A 17,545-nucleotide genomic window follows, 5' to 3' on the forward strand; every position below is an offset into this window, starting at 1 on the left:
TTAAAGAAATATACCTAAGCTGCACTACTCAAAAACTAAATAATTTATTATTTAGTCATTAGAAAGGTAGCTCCTATAATTTCCAATTAACTATAAATAATTAAAAATCAACAAGATATAAATGATATGGTACATAATACACTATCTCTACATATATGAATAACTCAATTATCCAAAATAATGTGACTGAGTTCTCTAAGAAGAAAAAAGAAACAAGAAACCAAATGTTAATTCTTGTAAGAGGTTTTACACAATCATATCTAATAATCCTCAACTTACTAGGTTTCTATAAGAGAGTTTCAAAAGGGAATAGGTTGTCTGCTAGGCCATGATTCTATCTTCTCAAAAAATTTGGGAGGAACAACGCCATCAAAACCTTCCGTCAAGATTACCTTGTTGTCAGAAATGTAAAGCTTCATACCTTCTGAAATAGGATAAAAAACAAATAAAGAAGCTATCAGTAATCTTTTACTTACCATCATCAAACAACAAATAACATTTCAAGATGAGGATATTAAAGAACACATTGTTTGGAATATTGTCATATCATACCCTCCAATGCTTTTCTGACGTCAATAAAGATAAGAACATTGACATCTCGCCTCATACCTGGGAAAATCAAAATAAAAAAGATGAGTAATTGGTACACTGAGGAAGCAAGTCTAAGTGCCTAACTGTTAGAACCTAATGCTTCTAAGGAAATAGCTGAAACTACTTAAGATCGTGCTACACATTCGTACTTTCATATGCTAAAGTAATTTCATAGGATGATAGGGGTGACAGAACATAATAATTCCCATGTTAGCCAAGAGGAGTGATAGGAACTGAAATTTACTACTAATGTTTGATGAGAATTCATGGAACTGGCCTTGATTACAGTATTTAAATAGAATATCACGTTACCACTAATTACTTCTCCATCTGTTGGTAAACCACAAGAGAAATGAACATGCAATCTTTTCATGCGCTTCAGCCCAGATCCTAGAATTGATTCCAAGTTCTTTCTGTAGGTTCCATGCACACAAACTGCATGCAGTCACAAAATCAAGTAAATGAAACAAATAAAATATAAATACAGAAAGAGATAAAATTCACAGAATGAGTTGAAAAGGCAGATGTACAGATCTTAAGTAATTAGAATTTTGTTAATATAATACCAGGTTGTTGGAAAACACTAAGTTTGGTAACATATCCACCATTAAAGAGATAAATTTAAATTATAAATATGTACATAGCATCATAACATACAGAACTTAGTGTGTTGCTATGTACAGCGTTCATCATAGCTTGAGTCTAGTTAAAAAATTCCAAATCTAATGATTATGCACCTGGAACTTCTTCAGCTGAAAGGATTGGTTTCAATAAGCTTTCAGTTTCAACAGTCTGCAGATGAAAAGTCAATAATTGTATTGTAAGGGCAGATGGACAAAATTAAATGAATTCAAGATTCAAAAGTTCAACATAACACAAGTGACAACATTACTCTACTATTTTTAACTGCTAAAAAATTGGAAACAGAAGTATTAGTGAAACATATGCAAAAGACAAGCAACAGAATTTGGCAAGGCTGCGGACAACATAACAGGCATAATTTTTTCCCGTCACTTGACTGGAAATTTTAAAGATATATTAAGGGAATATGCAGCCCAGGGTTAAAAAAGGTTTAGCTCATTGACAATAGAAACCATTGATAATACTTATTATAAACATTTATTGGTGTTAGTATATCTCCATCAACCTTAAGGCATTGTTTAAACAGGTTGGAACAGGAAAAAGCATAATATACGAGTTCTGTTAGAAAAGCATAATATGTCTTGTATAGCTTAAAATGAGAACAGACCATAAGCCAAAGTGAATAGAATAAAACAGACTGTCCCATTTGATTATGTTCACATGCCTAGCTGCACTGTACAGTCTAAAGGCATAAAGAAACGAACTCACATGACAAATGTGTTATTTTCAGAACTGAGTAAAAATATTGTATCTAAAAGTACTTTGGACTTCATGTAACCATGAAAGAAATGAATATGTCATGGAAGTCATATTAGCGTTCTTATAAAGAAAACAAAAAACTCAGGAAGTTGACAAAGGAAAGAGAGTACAACACAAGACAGTAAGCATTATTGTTGAGTTTTTCATTAGCACGTTAACATGACAATGGCAATCGAAAATTTTAACAGGACATTAAATGCATAACCATATGTTGCATTCCAGAGTATAGAATTGATTCTTCAACACTTCAAAAGTAGATGGAATACATGAAGCTGTCACCGCTTGATAAAGAGGAATACCCTACCGTTACAGTGTGGCCTTGGTTTGCACGTATTAATAGTTCCCCATTCTCTTCCATGAGGCTAAACCGTTGCTTATTATCTCTTCGAACAGCCTAAGAGAGTAACCAAAAGATATTTTAGAATAAAATGTTTTTCTTTCAGTTAATTAGCATTATAATGAGATGGACTTACAACAAGTTGTTTACAAGAATGAAAAAATAAAACCAAATACAAATAGGTATAACTTAGACAAAAAGAGGTTATATAAGCATAAATAGTCATTCAAAGGCAACAGAAGCCACGTACAGTACTAAAAATTAAGTTGAAATTTAAGAGTAGGTCTAAACCACTAATATACTCAACATGTAAATTCTTTGCATGACAGAAAAATACCATGCTAATGTTCCTAGTCAATTTCCTAAATTATTAACTCATACCAGAATTAGTTGCTGAAAGCAGAAATGATAGATCAGGTACATTCTTAAGCTGTTAGCCATATTCTGACTACTTTTACAAGAGAAAGACAAATATCAATCTTCTAAAATTCTACAGAAGTGAGAAAGGATGCTAGTAAATAAATACAACGAATTTATCTTTGACACAATACAATGAAGTGATCTTTTATGCTTCATAACAATAAAAATTGAAGAGGTAATCTATTATCAACAATATGACAATCTTATAATTATATCCTTATTTTTTATATTTTCACCCATATGCTTCTTAGATAATGTGACTCAAGAATCTAACTACAAAATAAACGGTATTGACAAGGCAGGACAAAATTGGAATGCTGAAACAGAGAAATATATGAAAATATTTTACCTCCTTAATATCATCAACAGTGTGCGATCTCAATGGAATATTAGCAAATGTCTTCATATTCAGCTTTAGCAAATCATTAACTTTCACAAAACCATCATTTCGCATTTTCAAATTCAATTCAGATGCCATATGTCGCAAAATTCGTGTCCTGCACATATTAAACAGAGATAAATTGAGAGTATTTACTTCCTAGAAGATCAAGCACAAAACAGCTATGATGCTGAAATCTGAAAGCAAACAAATTCCATATGTTTCCCAAAGTTCTTTCCACACAGAAAAAGAATGACAATGCCACTGTATTTTTCAAACAAAAACAAAAAACAATTGATGAAACTCACATTTGGTAGCTGTGAAGAAAGAAAACAAAGACAATGTTTATGAAAAATAAGAAATTATCAGAGAGAAGTAATGCTTACAGGAGCCTACCAAGAGCGTCGATTTTGTCCTTTCCTGAGCCACTCTCCCCACCACGCCCTCTTGTTTTTTCTCTATCATTTCTCATATCAAAAGCCTTTCCACGGCCACTGCCAAAATTGAACATAAAGATCAAAAAGCATAAAACCTCCTGCTTTATGTATACAGACCAATGAAACCGCAAATCTTGAGCTTCAATCCTCAAAAGTTTTGTACACTAGAATACTCCAAGATAACTGCATCAATGTCCAAGAGAAGCTTTGAATCACCAACCATGCAAAGCCAACAAAACGCCTCTATTTCACCTCCTTGAGTGGTGAAAACATCAAAATGTTCAATCACAAGAATTCATCCACAACAAAAAGATGGCAATCTCCAACACAATGATATAACCGTCATTTCCAAATACGAAAAACGACGTAGTTTCTCATTGCATGTAGCTACATTGATAACATCATCTAAGCATTCGATTCACAATCACATTCCCTAAACCAAACAAATCCTTCGAAATTCACAAAAATTTGAACAGAGGCATTTGGGGAAGAGAAAAGAGAAAGGGAATTGGTGAGTTTGGAGGAAGGTGAAGGAGATATGAGAAGCAACCTGGAAGAGGCGTGAGCGTAGGAGGAAAAGCGGTTGTTGCTGCCATTGTCCATCGGAGCTGAAGCACCGAACCTGTGCAGGAGAGAGCAAAATTCAAGAGTGAGGACACGTGGACGGAGGAGAGCGCAGCGGCGTAATATATTGATGCTGCTGCTGTTGCTCACCGAAGCAAACATGGATTGGAATTGGAGTTGGAGATTGCAGAGAGAGACAGAAGAATGGAACCTGAAAGAAGATTTTGCACAGTAGAGAAATATTAAATTGCAAATTAGTCCTTATCATCGCAACATTTTCAACTTTTTATTAATGACCTATAAAAATTACCCCAATAACACATTTCTTTTTCTTAAGTGTTAATTTTTAATATTTATTACTTTTTTTTTAAAAAAAAGTTGTATGTTAATTTATATCTTTTATGCTGTAGATCCATACAATAAGACATTTTATTAGGGAAATTCAATGTTTTACAGAATCAATCGTAAGTACATTGTAGAATTCAATTAATTAAAGTTTTATGTTACTGCGTCAACAATATAAAGCTCCCTACTGCAGATGCATATGGCACTTTAGACATGTGATTTTCTTCTTCCTCTGTCTGAGAAGATTGCCTTTTTGAGAACTTTAAGTGAGTTCCCAAAGGTGTATTCCTGGTTTTAGCATTTCCAACATTGAACCTACTAAGCAACTTTTCTATATATTTTTCCTAAGATAAATTTAGAATACCTTTAGATCTATCCCTGGAAATTCTCATACCAAGAATTTGCTTGGCTGGACCAAGATCCTTCATTTCAAAATTTTCTGACAATTGTTTCTTCAACCTGTCAATTTCTGCCATATTAGCACCAGCAATCAACATGTCATCAACATACAAGGCAAGAATGATATAACTATCAATATATTTCTTCACATAACAACAATGATCTTCTTCACATCTGTGAAATCCTGAGTTTCTCATAAACTCATTAAACTTCTTATACCATTGTCGCGGTGCTTGTTTCAACCCATACAAACTTTTATGAAGCTTGCATACAAGATTTTATTTGCCTTGTACTTCAAAACCTTTTGGTTGTGCCATAAAGATTTCTTCCTCAAGATCTCCATGTAGGAATGCAGTTTTCACATCTAACTGCTCCAGATGAAGATTTTCTGCAGCTACTATACTCAAGATAACTCTGATGGTAGTCATCTTGACAATAGGAGAGAAAATTTCTGTGAAGTCAATTCCTTGTCTCTGTTGGAACCCTTTCACTACGAGTCTGGCCTTATATCGTTTGCTGCCATCTGGTTCTTCTTTTAACCGATAGACCCACCTGTTTTGCAAAACCTTCTTTCCTTCTGGAAGCTTGGTTAAAGACCATGTCTTATTCTTTTGAAGAGACTTTATCTCATCTTCCATTGCTAGCTCCCACTTAATAGATTCACCTCCCTGCATAGCCTCAGCAAAATGCTCTGGCTCACCAGCATCAGTCAACAACAAGTAATGCAATGAAGGGGAGTACCTTTGTGGTGCTACAATGGTTCTGCTAGACCTTCTAGTCGGTAATTCAGGAGTTACTGACTCTACTATCTGTTCAGGTTCTGACCCAAACTCTGACTCGGGCTCTGACTCAGGCTCTACTTCTGTATTCTGCCTTCTGTTGGCTACATCACTTTCTGAAACTTCTTCTAATGATACCTGCTCTGACTTTTTATTTGCATTTGAAAATTCTGCAGTCCTGTCCTTATAGAACATGTTTTCATTAAAAGTATCATTTCTACTTCTGATAATTTTCTTGTTTTGGTCATCCCAAAACCTGTAGCCATACATGTCAGATCCATAGCCAATGAAAATAGCATCGCTTTGCCTTGGGGTCCAATTTATCTCTACTATTAGAGTTCAACAAAATATATGAAGCACAACCAAAAACTTTCAGATGTGAAAGGTTTACCTCATTTCCAGACCATACTTCTTCAGGTAACTGATAGCCTAAAGGAACTGATGGTCCTCTGTTTATGAGATAGGCTGCTGTGCTTATTGCATCTGCCCAAAATACCTTGGGTAATCCTGACTGGATTCTCATACATCTTGCCCTTTCATTCAAGGTTCTGTTCATTCTTTCTGCCACACCGTTTTGTTCTGGTGTTCCTGGAACCGTCTTGATCATTCTGATCCCATTCTCTGAACAAAACTCCTTGAATTGATTACTGTCATATTCTCCACCATTATCAGACTTCAAACATTTAATCTTTAAACCTGTTTGAGTCTCAACCTCCTGTTTCCACCTTTTAAACACACAAAACACATCAGATTTATTTTTAAGAAAATAAACCCATACCTTTCTTGTAGAGTCATCAATGAAGGTTACGTAATACTGTGAACCTCCAAGAGATTTCACTGGAGCTGGCCCCCAAACATCTGTATGCACTAGTGCAAGTCTTTCAACTTTAGACGACTTACTTGTTTTGGAGAAGCTAACCTTTTTCTACTTTCCAAAGATACAATGTTCGCAAGGTCCAACGTCAACATGCTTCAAGTTAGGTATTTTACCTTTTGAGACCATGAGCTTCATTCCTTTCTCACTCATATGCCCAAGTCTCTGATGCCACAAAGAGGAACTGTTGCCAACTTCTGCAACTGATATCATATCCTCATCTGCAATCATGTAAAGAGATCCTCGCTTCTTTCCACGAGCAACAACAAGATTACCTTTCATTACTTTCCAGTTTCCATCTCCAAAGGTGGTGTAATGACCTTTATCATCCAACTCCGCTATAGATATTAAGTTTCTCTTTAAGGCAGGAATATGTCTGACATTATTCAAAGTCCACACACTTCCATTAGAGGTTCTGATATTGATATCACCTCTTCCTATAATATCAAGAGATTTTCCATTTGCAAGGTAGACCTTCCCAAACTTTCCTGGAACATAGTTAGATAATAGTTCTAAAGAAGGTGTAGTATGAAATGACGCACCTGAGTCCATAATCCATGAATCAATAGAACAATCTAGACTACATAATAGTGCATCTTCAATTTCATCAGTTGCTGCATTTGCTGATTGATCACTATCTTGCCTCTTGTTGTTGTTGTTCTTCCTTGGAGCCCTACATTGATTTGTAAAGTGACCCCTTTTCTGACAATTCCAACAAGTGATATCATTCCGGAATTTTGGTTTTGATTTCTCTCTAGACTTTGATCTGCCTCGGCCTTGATTACGACCTTTCTGGCTACTTCTTCCTCTAGTTTCAGTACTCAATGCTGAACCGGAACTAGAACTGGAAGATTCCCCTGAACTTTTCCTGCGAACATCTTCGCTTAAGATCAAGTCACGGATGTTATCAAGCTTCAACTTACTATTACTTGCAGAATTACTAACTGCAGTAACAGTTGCACTCCAACTTTCCGGAAGAGATGATAATAAAATTAATGCTTTCACCTCATCATCAAATGTTATCTGCACTGATGTCAACTGCGCAATAATTGTATTGAATTCACTAATATGATTAGTAATCGAGTTACCTTCACCCATTTTTAGGTTGACTAGTCTGCGAATCAAATACACTTTATTGGCTGCAGATGGCTTCTCATACATATTTGACAATGCCTTCATCAAATCTACGGTTGTGTTCTCGTTCATGATGTTGAACGCAACATTCTTGGCTAATGTCAATCGGATTACACCGAGTGTCTGCCGATCTAACAAATCCCATTCCGCCTGCTCCATGTCAGTTGGCTTCTGCCCTGTTAAGGGTAGATACAACTTCTTCTGATACAGGTAGTCCTCTATCTGCATCTTCCAGAACCCGAAGTCATTGCCATCAAACTTCTCAATCCTCACCTTCCCTTCTTCCAATGCCATTGGTCTTGCTGCTTTGACGAAAGCTCCTGCTGCGGCTTTTGACCAAAGCTCCTGCTGCGGCTTTTGACCAAAGCTCCTGCTGCCTTTGACCAAAGCTTCTGCTGCCTTTGACCAAAGCTCCTGCTGCTTCTCTAAACTGAGATCCCCAAGAAGAAAAAAATAGAAACCAAATCTTTTCTGATGTGGAAGATCAGACAATGCTGCAACCACAGAGCATACTAAGAAAAATGGCTCTTGATACCAATTGTTAGGAACAAGGCAATAAAGGAAAGAATAAAGGAGAGAAAAATAGACACAGAGAATTTAACGTGGTTCGGCTACAATGTGTATGCCTACGTCCACGACTACACTAGAAAGTATTTGTATTTTTGGTGTATCTTAAAGCTTTACATAGAGTCTCTTATATAGTAAAATAGAGAACCACAACTCACTATTCTAAGCGATGTGGGACTAAATCAAGCACCATAATTCTAACAGACACGACTAGTGGAATGGGCTTGACATAACAAAAGTTAATTTGGGAGTGTGCTCCTTCCTGTGGCTGCACTATCCTGACTTTGACCTTGAGGACAAGGTCCTTTTTTTTTCATGGGGGAGGTGAGGTAATGAGTATCTGTTGAGTTTTGTGCTGATTCTATCTGGTTGTTACAAGGACAAGTTGCGTTTGTAGCTGAAAACAAGGGAAGTGGATTGGATTTGGGGGAGGAACTGCGGATCAAAAGAATTTAAGGCATGTAAAACAGTAAAAGGAGAAGGAAGGCATGAAATCAATTAGTATTCCTTCTAAGGGCTGTACCGGTCTCCCTCTTCACTTTAGATTTCTATCCCTTCATCTCTTCTTCAAAGTTTTAACTAGCTTCATTATAGGTTTTGTTAAATTTTCTGTTTTTTGACTATATCTTCTGCAATGTAATGGAATTCCTACTTCATTATTGTTATTCAATATTATTAAGAAGTTTCTGTGTCATAGATTGCTTTACATTATGTACACTTATCAATTCAATCAGTAGCTACCATTATGGAATCAAGCAGGAGGTTTTATGCTTTTTGATCTTTATGTTCAATTTTGGCAGTGGCCGTGGAAAGGCTTTTGATATGAGAAATGATAGAGAAAAAACAAGAGGGCGTGGTGGGGAGAGTGGCTCAGGAAAGGACAAAATCGACGCTCTTGGTAGGCTCCTGTAAGCATTACTTCTCTCTGATAATTTCTTATTTTTCATAAACATTGTCTTTGTTTTCTTTCTTCATAGCTACCAAATGTGAGTTTCATCAATTGTTTTTTGTTTTTGTTTGAAAAATACAGTGGCATTGTCATTCTTTTTCTGTGTGGAAAGAACTTTGGGAAACATATGGAATTTGTTTGCTTTCAGATTTCAGCATCATAGCTGTTTTGTGCTTGATCTTCTAGGAAGTAAATACTCTCAATTTATCTCTGTTTAATATGTGCAGGACACGAATTTTGCGACATATGGCATCTGAATTGAATTTGAAAATGCGAAATGATGGTTTTGTGAAAGTTAATGATTTGCTAAAGCTGAATATGAAGACATTTGCTAATATTCCATTGAGATCGCACACTGTTGATGATATTAAGGAGGTAAAATATTTTCATATATTTCTCTGTTTCAGCATTCCAATTTTGTCCTGCCTTGTCAATACCGTTTATTTTGTAGTTAGATTCTTGAGTCACATTATCTAAGAAGCATATGGGTGAAAATATAAAAAATAAGGATATAATTATAAGATTGTCATATTGTTGATAATAGATTACCTCTTCAATTTTTATTGTTATGAAGCATAAAAGATCACTTCATTGTATTGTGTCAAAGATAAATTCGTTGTATTTATTTACTAGCATCCTTTCTCACTTCTGTAGAATTTTAGAAGATTGATATTTGTCTTTCTCTTGTAAAAGTAGTCAGAATATGGCTAACAGCTTAAGAATGTACCTGATCTATCATTTCTGCTTTCAGCAACTAATTCTGGTATGAGTTAATAATTTAAGAAATTGACTAGGAACATTAGCATGGTATTTTTCTGTCATGCAAAGAATTTACATGTTGAGTATATTAGTGGTTTAGACCTACTCTTAAATTTCAACTTAATTTTTAGTACTGTACGTGGCTTCTGTTGCCTTTGAATGACTATTTATGCTTATATAACCTCTTTTTGTCTAAGTTATACCTATTTGTATTTGGTTTTATTTTTTCATTCTTGTAAACAACTTGTTGTAAGTCCATCTCATTATAATGCTAATTAACTGAAAGAAAAACATTTTATTCTAAAATATCTTTTGGTTACTCTCTTAGGCTGTTCGAAGAGATAATAAGCAACGGTTTAGCCTCATGGAAGAGAATGGGGAACTATTAATACGTGCAAACCAAGGCCACACTGTAACGGTAGGGTATTCCTCTTTATCAAGCGGTGACAGCTTCATGTATTCCATCTACTTTTGAAGTGTTGAAGAATCAATTCTATACTCTGGAATGCAACATATGGTTATGCATTTAATGTCCTGTTAAAATTTTCGATTGCCATTGTCATGTTAACGTGCTAATGAAAAACTCAACAATAATGCTTACTGTCTTGTGTTGTACTCTCTTTCCTTTGTCAACTTCCTGAGTTTTTTGTTTTCTTTATAAGAACGCTAATATGACTTCCATGACATATTCATTTCTTTCATGGTTACATGAAGTCCAAAGTACTTTTAGATACAATATTTTTACTCAGTTCTGAAAATAACACATTTGTCATGTGAGTTCGTTTCTTTATGCCTTTAGACTGTACAGTGCAGCTAGGCATGTGAACATAATCAAATGGGACAGTCTGTTTTATTCTATTCACTTTGGCTTATGGTCTGTTCTCATTTTAAGCTATACAAGACATATTATGCTTTTCTAACAGAACTCGTATATTATGCTTTTTCCTGTTCCAACCTGTTTAAACAATGCCTTAAGGTTGATGGAGATATACTAACACCAATAAATGTTTATAATAAGTATTATCAATGGTTTCTATTGTCAATGAGCTAAACCTTTTTTAACCCTGGGCTGCATATTCCCTTAATATATCTTTAAAATTTCCAGTCAAGTGACGGGAAAAAATTATGCCTGTTATGTTGTCCGCAGCCTTGCCAAATTCTGTTGCTTGTCTTTTGCATATGTTTCACTAATACTTCTGTTTCCAATTTTTTAGCAGTTAAAAATAGTAGAGTAATGTTGTCACTTGTGTTATGTTGAACTTTTGAATCTTGAATTCATTTAATTTTGTCCATCTGCCCTTACAATACAATTATTGACTTTTCATCTGCAGACTGTTGAAACTGAAAGCTTATTGAAACCAATCCTTTCAGCTGAAGAAGTTCCAGGTGCATAATCATTAGATTTGGAATTTTTTAACTAGACTCAAGCTATGATGAACGCTGTACATAGCAACACACTAAGTTCTGTATGTTATGATGCTATGTACATATTTATAATTTAAATTTATCTCTTTAATGGTGGATATGTTACCAAACTTAGTGTTTTCCAACAACCTGGTATTATATTAACAAAATTCTAATTACTTAAGATCTGTACATCTGCCTTTTCAACTCATTCTGTGAATTTTATCTCTTTCTGTATTTATATTTTATTTGTTTCATTTACTTGATTTTGTGACTGCATGCAGTTTGTGTGCATGGAACCTACAGAAAGAACTTGGAATCAATTCTAGGATCTGGGCTGAAGCGCATGAAAAGATTGCATGTTCATTTCTCTTGTGGTTTACCAACAGATGGAGAAGTAATTAGTGGTAACGTGATATACTATTTAAATACTGTAATCAAGGCCAGTTCCATGAATTCTCATCAAACATTAGTAGTAAATTTCAGTTCCTATCACTCCTCTTGGCTAACATGGGAATTATTATGTTCTGTCACCCCTATCATCCTATGAAATTACTTTAGCATATGAAAGTACGAATGTGTAGCACGATCTTAAGTAGTTTCAGCTATTTCCTTAGAAGCATTAGGTTCTAACAGTTAGGCACTTAGACTTGCTTCCTCAGTGTACCAATTACTCATCTTTTTTATTTTGATTTTCCCAGGTATGAGGCGAGATGTCAATGTTCTTATCTTTATTGACGTCAGAAAAGCATTGGAGGGTATGATATGACAATATTCCAAACAATGTGTTCTTTAATATCCTCATCTTGAAATGTTATTTGTTGTTTGATGATGGTAAGTAAAAGATTACTGATAGCTTCTTTATTTGTTTTTTATCCTATTTCAGAAGGTATGAAGCTTTACATTTCTGACAACAAGGTAATCTTGACGGAAGGTTTTGATGGCGTTGTTCCTCCCAAATTTTTTGAGAAGATAGAATCATGGCCTAGCAGACAACCTATTCCCTTTTGAAACTCTCTTATAGAAACCTAGTAAGTTGAGGATTATTAGATATGATTGTGTAAAACCTCTTACAAGAATTAACATTTGGTTTCTTGTTTCCTTTTTCTTCTTAGAGAACTCAGTCACATTACTTTGGATAATTGAGTTATTCATATATGTAGAGATAGTGTATTATGTACCATATCATTTATATCTTGTTGATTTTTAATTATTTATAGTTAATTGGAAATTATAGGAGCTACCTTTCTAATGACTAAATAATAAATTATTTAGTTTTTGAGTAGTGCAGCTTAGGTATATTTCTTTAAATTTCTTCTCGTGTTAAATAATGTGTAACTAAATGAGTGAAATATTTGTTTAATGGGTTAAGTATGTTTTTAGTCACTGAACTTTGACTCAAAATTGGAATTTGTCCCTGGTCAAAACTTTGATAAATTTTGGTCCCTAAATCAAGCACCATAATTCTAACAATTCTCCCACTTGGGGTTTGATTTACATTACCACCTAGTGTAGTGCCTTCATCATCAATCTTCTCGAAGGCCAGTTGAGGCAATGCAAAGCCTCAACTTAGTTGTTGTGACAGTCTTGGTCAATATATCACCGTCATATTTTAAATAACCGTTGCAGATAAACCCCACCCCAAACTCAACCTCTTCAACATCACTCAGTAGCAATTCAAATCAGCTAATTAAACAAACGAATTTCACAATCGAATAAATCATCAAACAATCTAACAAAATACACAATCACCAAACACAAATTTCCAAAGTTCAGGAATGATGCGAATAGTCGTGAGGAAATATCAGCTTCACCACTCCATTTGATTTCATCAACCCATTAGAATACACCCAATCAGCCCCAATAACCCTCAGAACGAATCCAAATCGAGAAAGAAATGAAACAGAGAAAGAGGGAGAGAGGATGATACGCACACACAGAGAAACGCGGCAGAAAACAGGATGGAGATTATGTGATTACGTCTCACCGGAAATGGCAGCGGCGGCCTAGGGTTCCGACGTCGCAGTCTCAAGTGTTCTTTCTATCACAACTAAGAGTTTTGCTTGAAACTAACCGGCTGACAACTAACTGGCTGACCAACTTGGGAATCCAAATGGGAAAACTTTCAAAAGGACATCTTAATACTACTTTCAAAAGGACATACCCTTCCACTCACTTTAATTACCCATCTCACTCGCGCAGATAAAATCTCATTCAAATCACAGTCAAACATAAAATGTTTCTTTTTACAATGATTCTACTTTAATCCACCATCCTAAAAACCTAGCCACTTTCATCTCACCCCATTCATTACCAACTCCTTTCCAGAATGAAGATATACAGGGCCTCATCCTCATCTCCTTATTCTTTTCTAGAAAAGAATAAATTAAAAGAGGATAGTGTCGTTAGCTAAAAGAAAATTCCGCACCTTCCTTGGTCTTGGTGCCATTTTTTTCTAGCTTGCCTTAGTTCAGCAGGTGCATAAATTTGAGTTCATTCTCTGCCATTTAAAAGAACAATTTTTCAACTTAGAGGGCTTGTGATGAGGAAGGTCATCATCATCATAATTCATATGTGCTGTGTCCTGTTGTTGGATCCGTCATGTACAACCTACATCATAGTCATCTCTTACGTGTTGAATATAGCTAGGCATATACCTAATTGATTGTTACAACCATCACACTATTCATTTTACTGGTAAACACACCTGATAACCATTTATAGAACATGGACAAACTGATCAAGCAACTCCTACGTTAAAATTTTCACCAAACAGGAGCCTACCCTATGAATTAGTGAAGAAGAATATAATGAATAAAGTAAAACAAAATCACTTCAGACCAGATAGAATATGCTTTCAAAGTTATACCATTTATTATTCTTTTACATTCCTCTGTATATAAACTATGTAAACCATGGTTATCAAACTCGCGGGTTGACTCGTACACCCGTACGAGTCTGCGAGTCATGACAGTGTTCACGGGTTAACTCGCATATAAACTCGTTTTTTTTCAAACTCGTAATGAACTCGGAGTAAACTCGTCGACTCGTACCAAACTCGCGAGTTCGAGAGCGAGTCACCGAGTTCGAAGAACGAGACGAATTGACACAAAAACATGTTGTTGGCTTTCGGATTTTAAGCCCAAACCAAAACCCCAATGCCCCAAATCGAAAATCCAAGCAAAAATAGAGATCGAAACCCAACTCGAAAACCCTAATCGAAGAAGAAGAGAAGATCGAACTTGAAAACGTTTACCTATTTCGAAATCTCAGCCCCGGTCATTCACGTCGCAGCTCCGATCATCTCGCACGGCAGCTCTGATCGCCTCGCGTGGCAGCTCCGTCGGGTCGCTGGTTCAGTGGCGTCGTTGTTCCCTTCTTCTCTTTTCCCTCTTTCGAATTAATGACATACGTATATAATATATCTTTCTTTGTTTTTTATTTCATTTTTTTTACTTTTACTGATCATTACATATATAATATATTATATATCTTTCTTTGTTTTTTTATTTCATTTTTTTTCTCTGGCTTTTGTTGTTGTTCTGTTACGTGTATATATATATATAATATATCTAGTTTTGCTTTTTATTTATTTTATTTTTGGTTTTCTAAAAATTAAATTATTTGATTTTTAATTGATTGAGACTGGTTTATAATGTCTGGAAGTGAGACTGGCAAGATAATGTTGTAGATGATAAAAGTAGAGGATTGGGGTCAAAAAGTTGAAGTTATTTATGATTTTTGATTCATATTAACTTGTGTGTTTGTTGAAATTTGAACTTATATAACAATCATGTTTGTTAAATTAAGTTATTTTACAATTATTGAACTATTATTTACTATTTGCATTAATTGTGGTGATGTGGTGATTAAATTCTGAATTGGTATGGTACTATATGCACTTTTTCATATGAAGTAGGGTGTAGTAGACTCTTACGAGTCTCCGAGTTGGGTCTACGAGTCGAGTCTACGAAGCTCTCACGAGTCTACGTAGACTCTCGAGTCTGATAACCTTGATGTAAACAATATAATAACTTCACTTTATGAGGAAAATAATGAATGCACACTAACAACATTAAGCTTTTTTTTTTCTGTAACCAGATAATTGTGTATACTTGTTTATAGCTGTAGAAGTCTCTTTCATTTGATCTGATTCAATTTTATAATAAGTTGATTGAATGGAGGGCAGTGGAAAGAAACAAGGGTAGGGGGTAGGGATTTATCATTTAGTAGGTGAGTGCATGTAGGCTCACAATCTTTCTGCTCCCATCTTCTGATCCACATTCAACATGTGCATAAGATTCTTATAGCCACTCCAGATGACCCTTATGTTTGTTTATGTTGCTCATGACAGTTAGTCTAAACAAAAATTCAAATTTTGAAGCATCCCAGCTAGAATCATACTTACCATGTCACAAACCACTAAAACAAGTTTTTTTTTTTTTTTTTTTTTTTTTTATGATGATAAGGGATTAAACTAGTTTGAAAGAGTTGTATGAAAATTTTAAACTTTGTAGACTGGTATAATAAATAAACTAGTACTTCCCTTGATAAAAAAATGGTGTTCCCAAAGACAAATAAAAATTTAACTAGTAGTTATACTTGAAAGGCTTCTACTGATAATTTGTATATAAAGTTAATTTTTTTTTTGTCTTTCGCTGTAGTTTTGGTGTAAAAGATCTTCCAGAAAACGGTAATTAAAGTTTAGTTCATATCTAGCACATCAGTGAATGAGTGGATCATTGCTTTAAAATGTGTGTAACAGATACAAGATGAAGTAAGATGTAAAAGGAATCCAATTATAGATGAACTAAGGCAAGCTAGAAAAAAATGGCATCAAGACGACGGAAGGTGCTGAATTTTCTTTTAGCTAAAGACACTATCTTCTGCTTCAGCACTTGGTGAGTTAGAGAGACACGACAGATTCCCAGGTCCCCACACAAATACAGCGTTAGGTGTGATTTGTGGAGCTGTGATTGTACTAAATTCACATGCCCCCATCCTCATGATATGAATTTTGAGTGTCCTTTGAGGTTACCTATTAGTGTATTGGAGGCTAAGCCATTCTTGGCACATAAAGGAACAATGAGCTCTCTACTCTCTAGCGTCTACACAACTGCAACTAACACAGTTTGCAACAGTGTAATACAGAAAAAACCCAAAAGACGTATTATAATCCTTTCTCAACCCAAGCTTAAAATCAATACAGCAAAAACATAGAATCCACCCAATAGTATAAGCATAAACCCACTGACAAAAACAACAAAATAAACACGCTTGCTCACATACTCCTGATCAATCTCCTGTCGTACGTTCAACCAATAAATCAATGTAAGCACATTCATACTTGGTTGGACTCAAATGCTTAAAAGAAGGTTAGAATAAAAAAATAGAAATTTCATAAAGTTAGTATATGGTAGTCAAGAGTAAGCAGGAATAGAAGTTTCAACAGTAAGATTTTACGATTGAAGAGCTCTAAAAGTCAACCAAACAGCGACTGAGAAAGATGCCCCACCCAGGCATACAAAATGGCTTTTACAGTATCACAAAAAAAAGAAGATCAAAACCTGATTTTCAGAGTTTCACAAGAACTCAACAAACAGTCTTCAAGTTTTCAAGACATCTTCCGTTTTGGTAACCGACCTCATACATGTAGACAAGAATAGCTTCGACTGTTTTCACTGAATCACACAACACTCCCAAACCACAAAACCCCAAATAGTGAAACAAATGATCGGTGTTGTCGATTGATAAACAGAAGGCAAATATGGCTAAAGTAGTCGAAAGAAACGCTAACCTCGTCAACGATTTTCTTCTTCTACCACTCGATCGTCGTCGCTATTACCGCCGCCTAAACCACCGTGTGTCGCTGTCGAACTCCACCGGTGGCAGTTGGGGAATGTGAGCTTTCTTTTGAACTTGGGTGAAGGGTTAAGAAATTTTTTTAAAGTTTGGGGCTTTCTTACTACTCCTCCAAGATTTCTTTCTGCACCCCCAAGCTTTTTGTATATTCCTGTATGACCATTAACCATTGACCACACAATAAACGAAAAAGCACCGTAAATGTCAACTTTGAATTAAAGAGAACAAAATCGAAAAAAAAAAAGAGGATGAGAAGTAAAGCAACATCAGTCTTTGCACGAAGAAGAAAAATAATCACCAATGGGGTTCGTAAATTTAGGACAGATATTGTGGAGGAATAAATT

The 17,545-nt window shown here is 35.2% G+C and overlaps 2 protein-coding genes across 12 annotated transcripts; one reads left to right on the forward strand and one right to left on the reverse strand.

Annotated features, from left to right (window-relative positions):
* Positions 1 to 127: 127 nt before the first annotated feature.
* On the reverse strand, positions 128 to 17,143 carry LOC114165046 (uncharacterized). 10 transcript variants are annotated; one of them, XM_085667778.1, is made up of 11 exons: positions 14,596 to 14,891; positions 4,839 to 4,933; positions 4,280 to 4,340; positions 4,116 to 4,187; positions 3,515 to 3,622; positions 3,099 to 3,246; positions 2,297 to 2,386; positions 1,329 to 1,383; positions 904 to 1,026; positions 553 to 609; positions 128 to 424 (listed from the first exon to the last, which is right to left on the reverse strand). In XM_085667778.1, the coding sequence occupies exons 2-11, from the start codon at positions 4,900 to 4,902 to the stop codon at positions 300 to 302; spliced, it is 903 nt and encodes a 300-aa protein (XP_085523904.1). In that variant the 5' UTR covers positions 4,903 to 4,933; positions 14,596 to 14,891; the 3' UTR covers positions 128 to 299. The 10 variants fall into 10 exon arrangements, with proteins under 10 accessions (XP_085523904.1, XP_085523902.1, XP_085523903.1 ...); XM_085667776.1 differs by lacking the exon at positions 14,596 to 14,891 and adding an exon at positions 7,069 to 7,242; XM_085667777.1 differs by lacking the exon at positions 14,596 to 14,891 and adding an exon at positions 6,044 to 6,181.
* On the forward strand, positions 8,187 to 12,624 carry LOC114165047 (uncharacterized). 2 transcript variants are annotated; one of them, XM_028049688.2, is made up of 7 exons: positions 8,187 to 9,135; positions 9,404 to 9,551; positions 10,264 to 10,353; positions 11,267 to 11,321; positions 11,624 to 11,746; positions 12,041 to 12,097; positions 12,226 to 12,624. In XM_028049688.2, the coding sequence occupies exons 1-7, from the start codon at positions 8,867 to 8,869 to the stop codon at positions 12,348 to 12,350; spliced, it is 867 nt and encodes a 288-aa protein (XP_027905489.2). In that variant the 5' UTR covers positions 8,187 to 8,866; the 3' UTR covers positions 12,351 to 12,624. The 2 variants fall into 2 exon arrangements, with proteins under 2 accessions (XP_027905489.2, XP_027905490.1); XM_028049689.2 differs by having other exon boundaries at positions 8,189 to 9,125.
* Positions 17,144 to 17,545: the final 402 nt, after the last annotated feature.

The sequence above is a fragment of the Vigna unguiculata genome, chromosome 10 (assembly GCF_037176805.1).
Source record: "Vigna unguiculata cultivar grain cowpea cultivar isolate G323 ecotype 2 chromosome 10, ASM3717680v1, whole genome shotgun sequence".
NCBI classification, from domain to species: Eukaryota; Viridiplantae; Streptophyta; class Magnoliopsida; order Fabales; family Fabaceae; genus Vigna; species Vigna unguiculata.

Coding starts and splice junctions, on each gene's coding strand:
- LOC114165047 (XM_028049688.2), top strand. CDS start 8,867: ATGGAATTCCTACTTCATTATTGTTATTCAATATTATTAAGAAGTTTC. Junction 9,136..9,403: donor GACGCTCTTGGTAGGCTCCT/GTAAGCATTACT, acceptor TAATATGTGCAG/GACACGAATTTTGCGACATA. Junction 9,552..10,263: donor CTGTTGATGATATTAAGGAG/GTAAAATATTTT, acceptor TTACTCTCTTAG/GCTGTTCGAAGAGATAATAA.
- LOC114165046 (XM_085667776.1), bottom strand. Junction 4,188..4,279: donor TCCAATCCATGTTTGCTTCG/GTGAGCAACAGC, acceptor TCTCCTGCACAG/GTTCGGTGCTTCAGCTCCGA. Junction 1,384..2,296: donor ACCAAGGCCACACTGTAACG/GTAGGGTATTCC, acceptor TTTCATCTGCAG/ACTGTTGAAACTGAAAGCTT.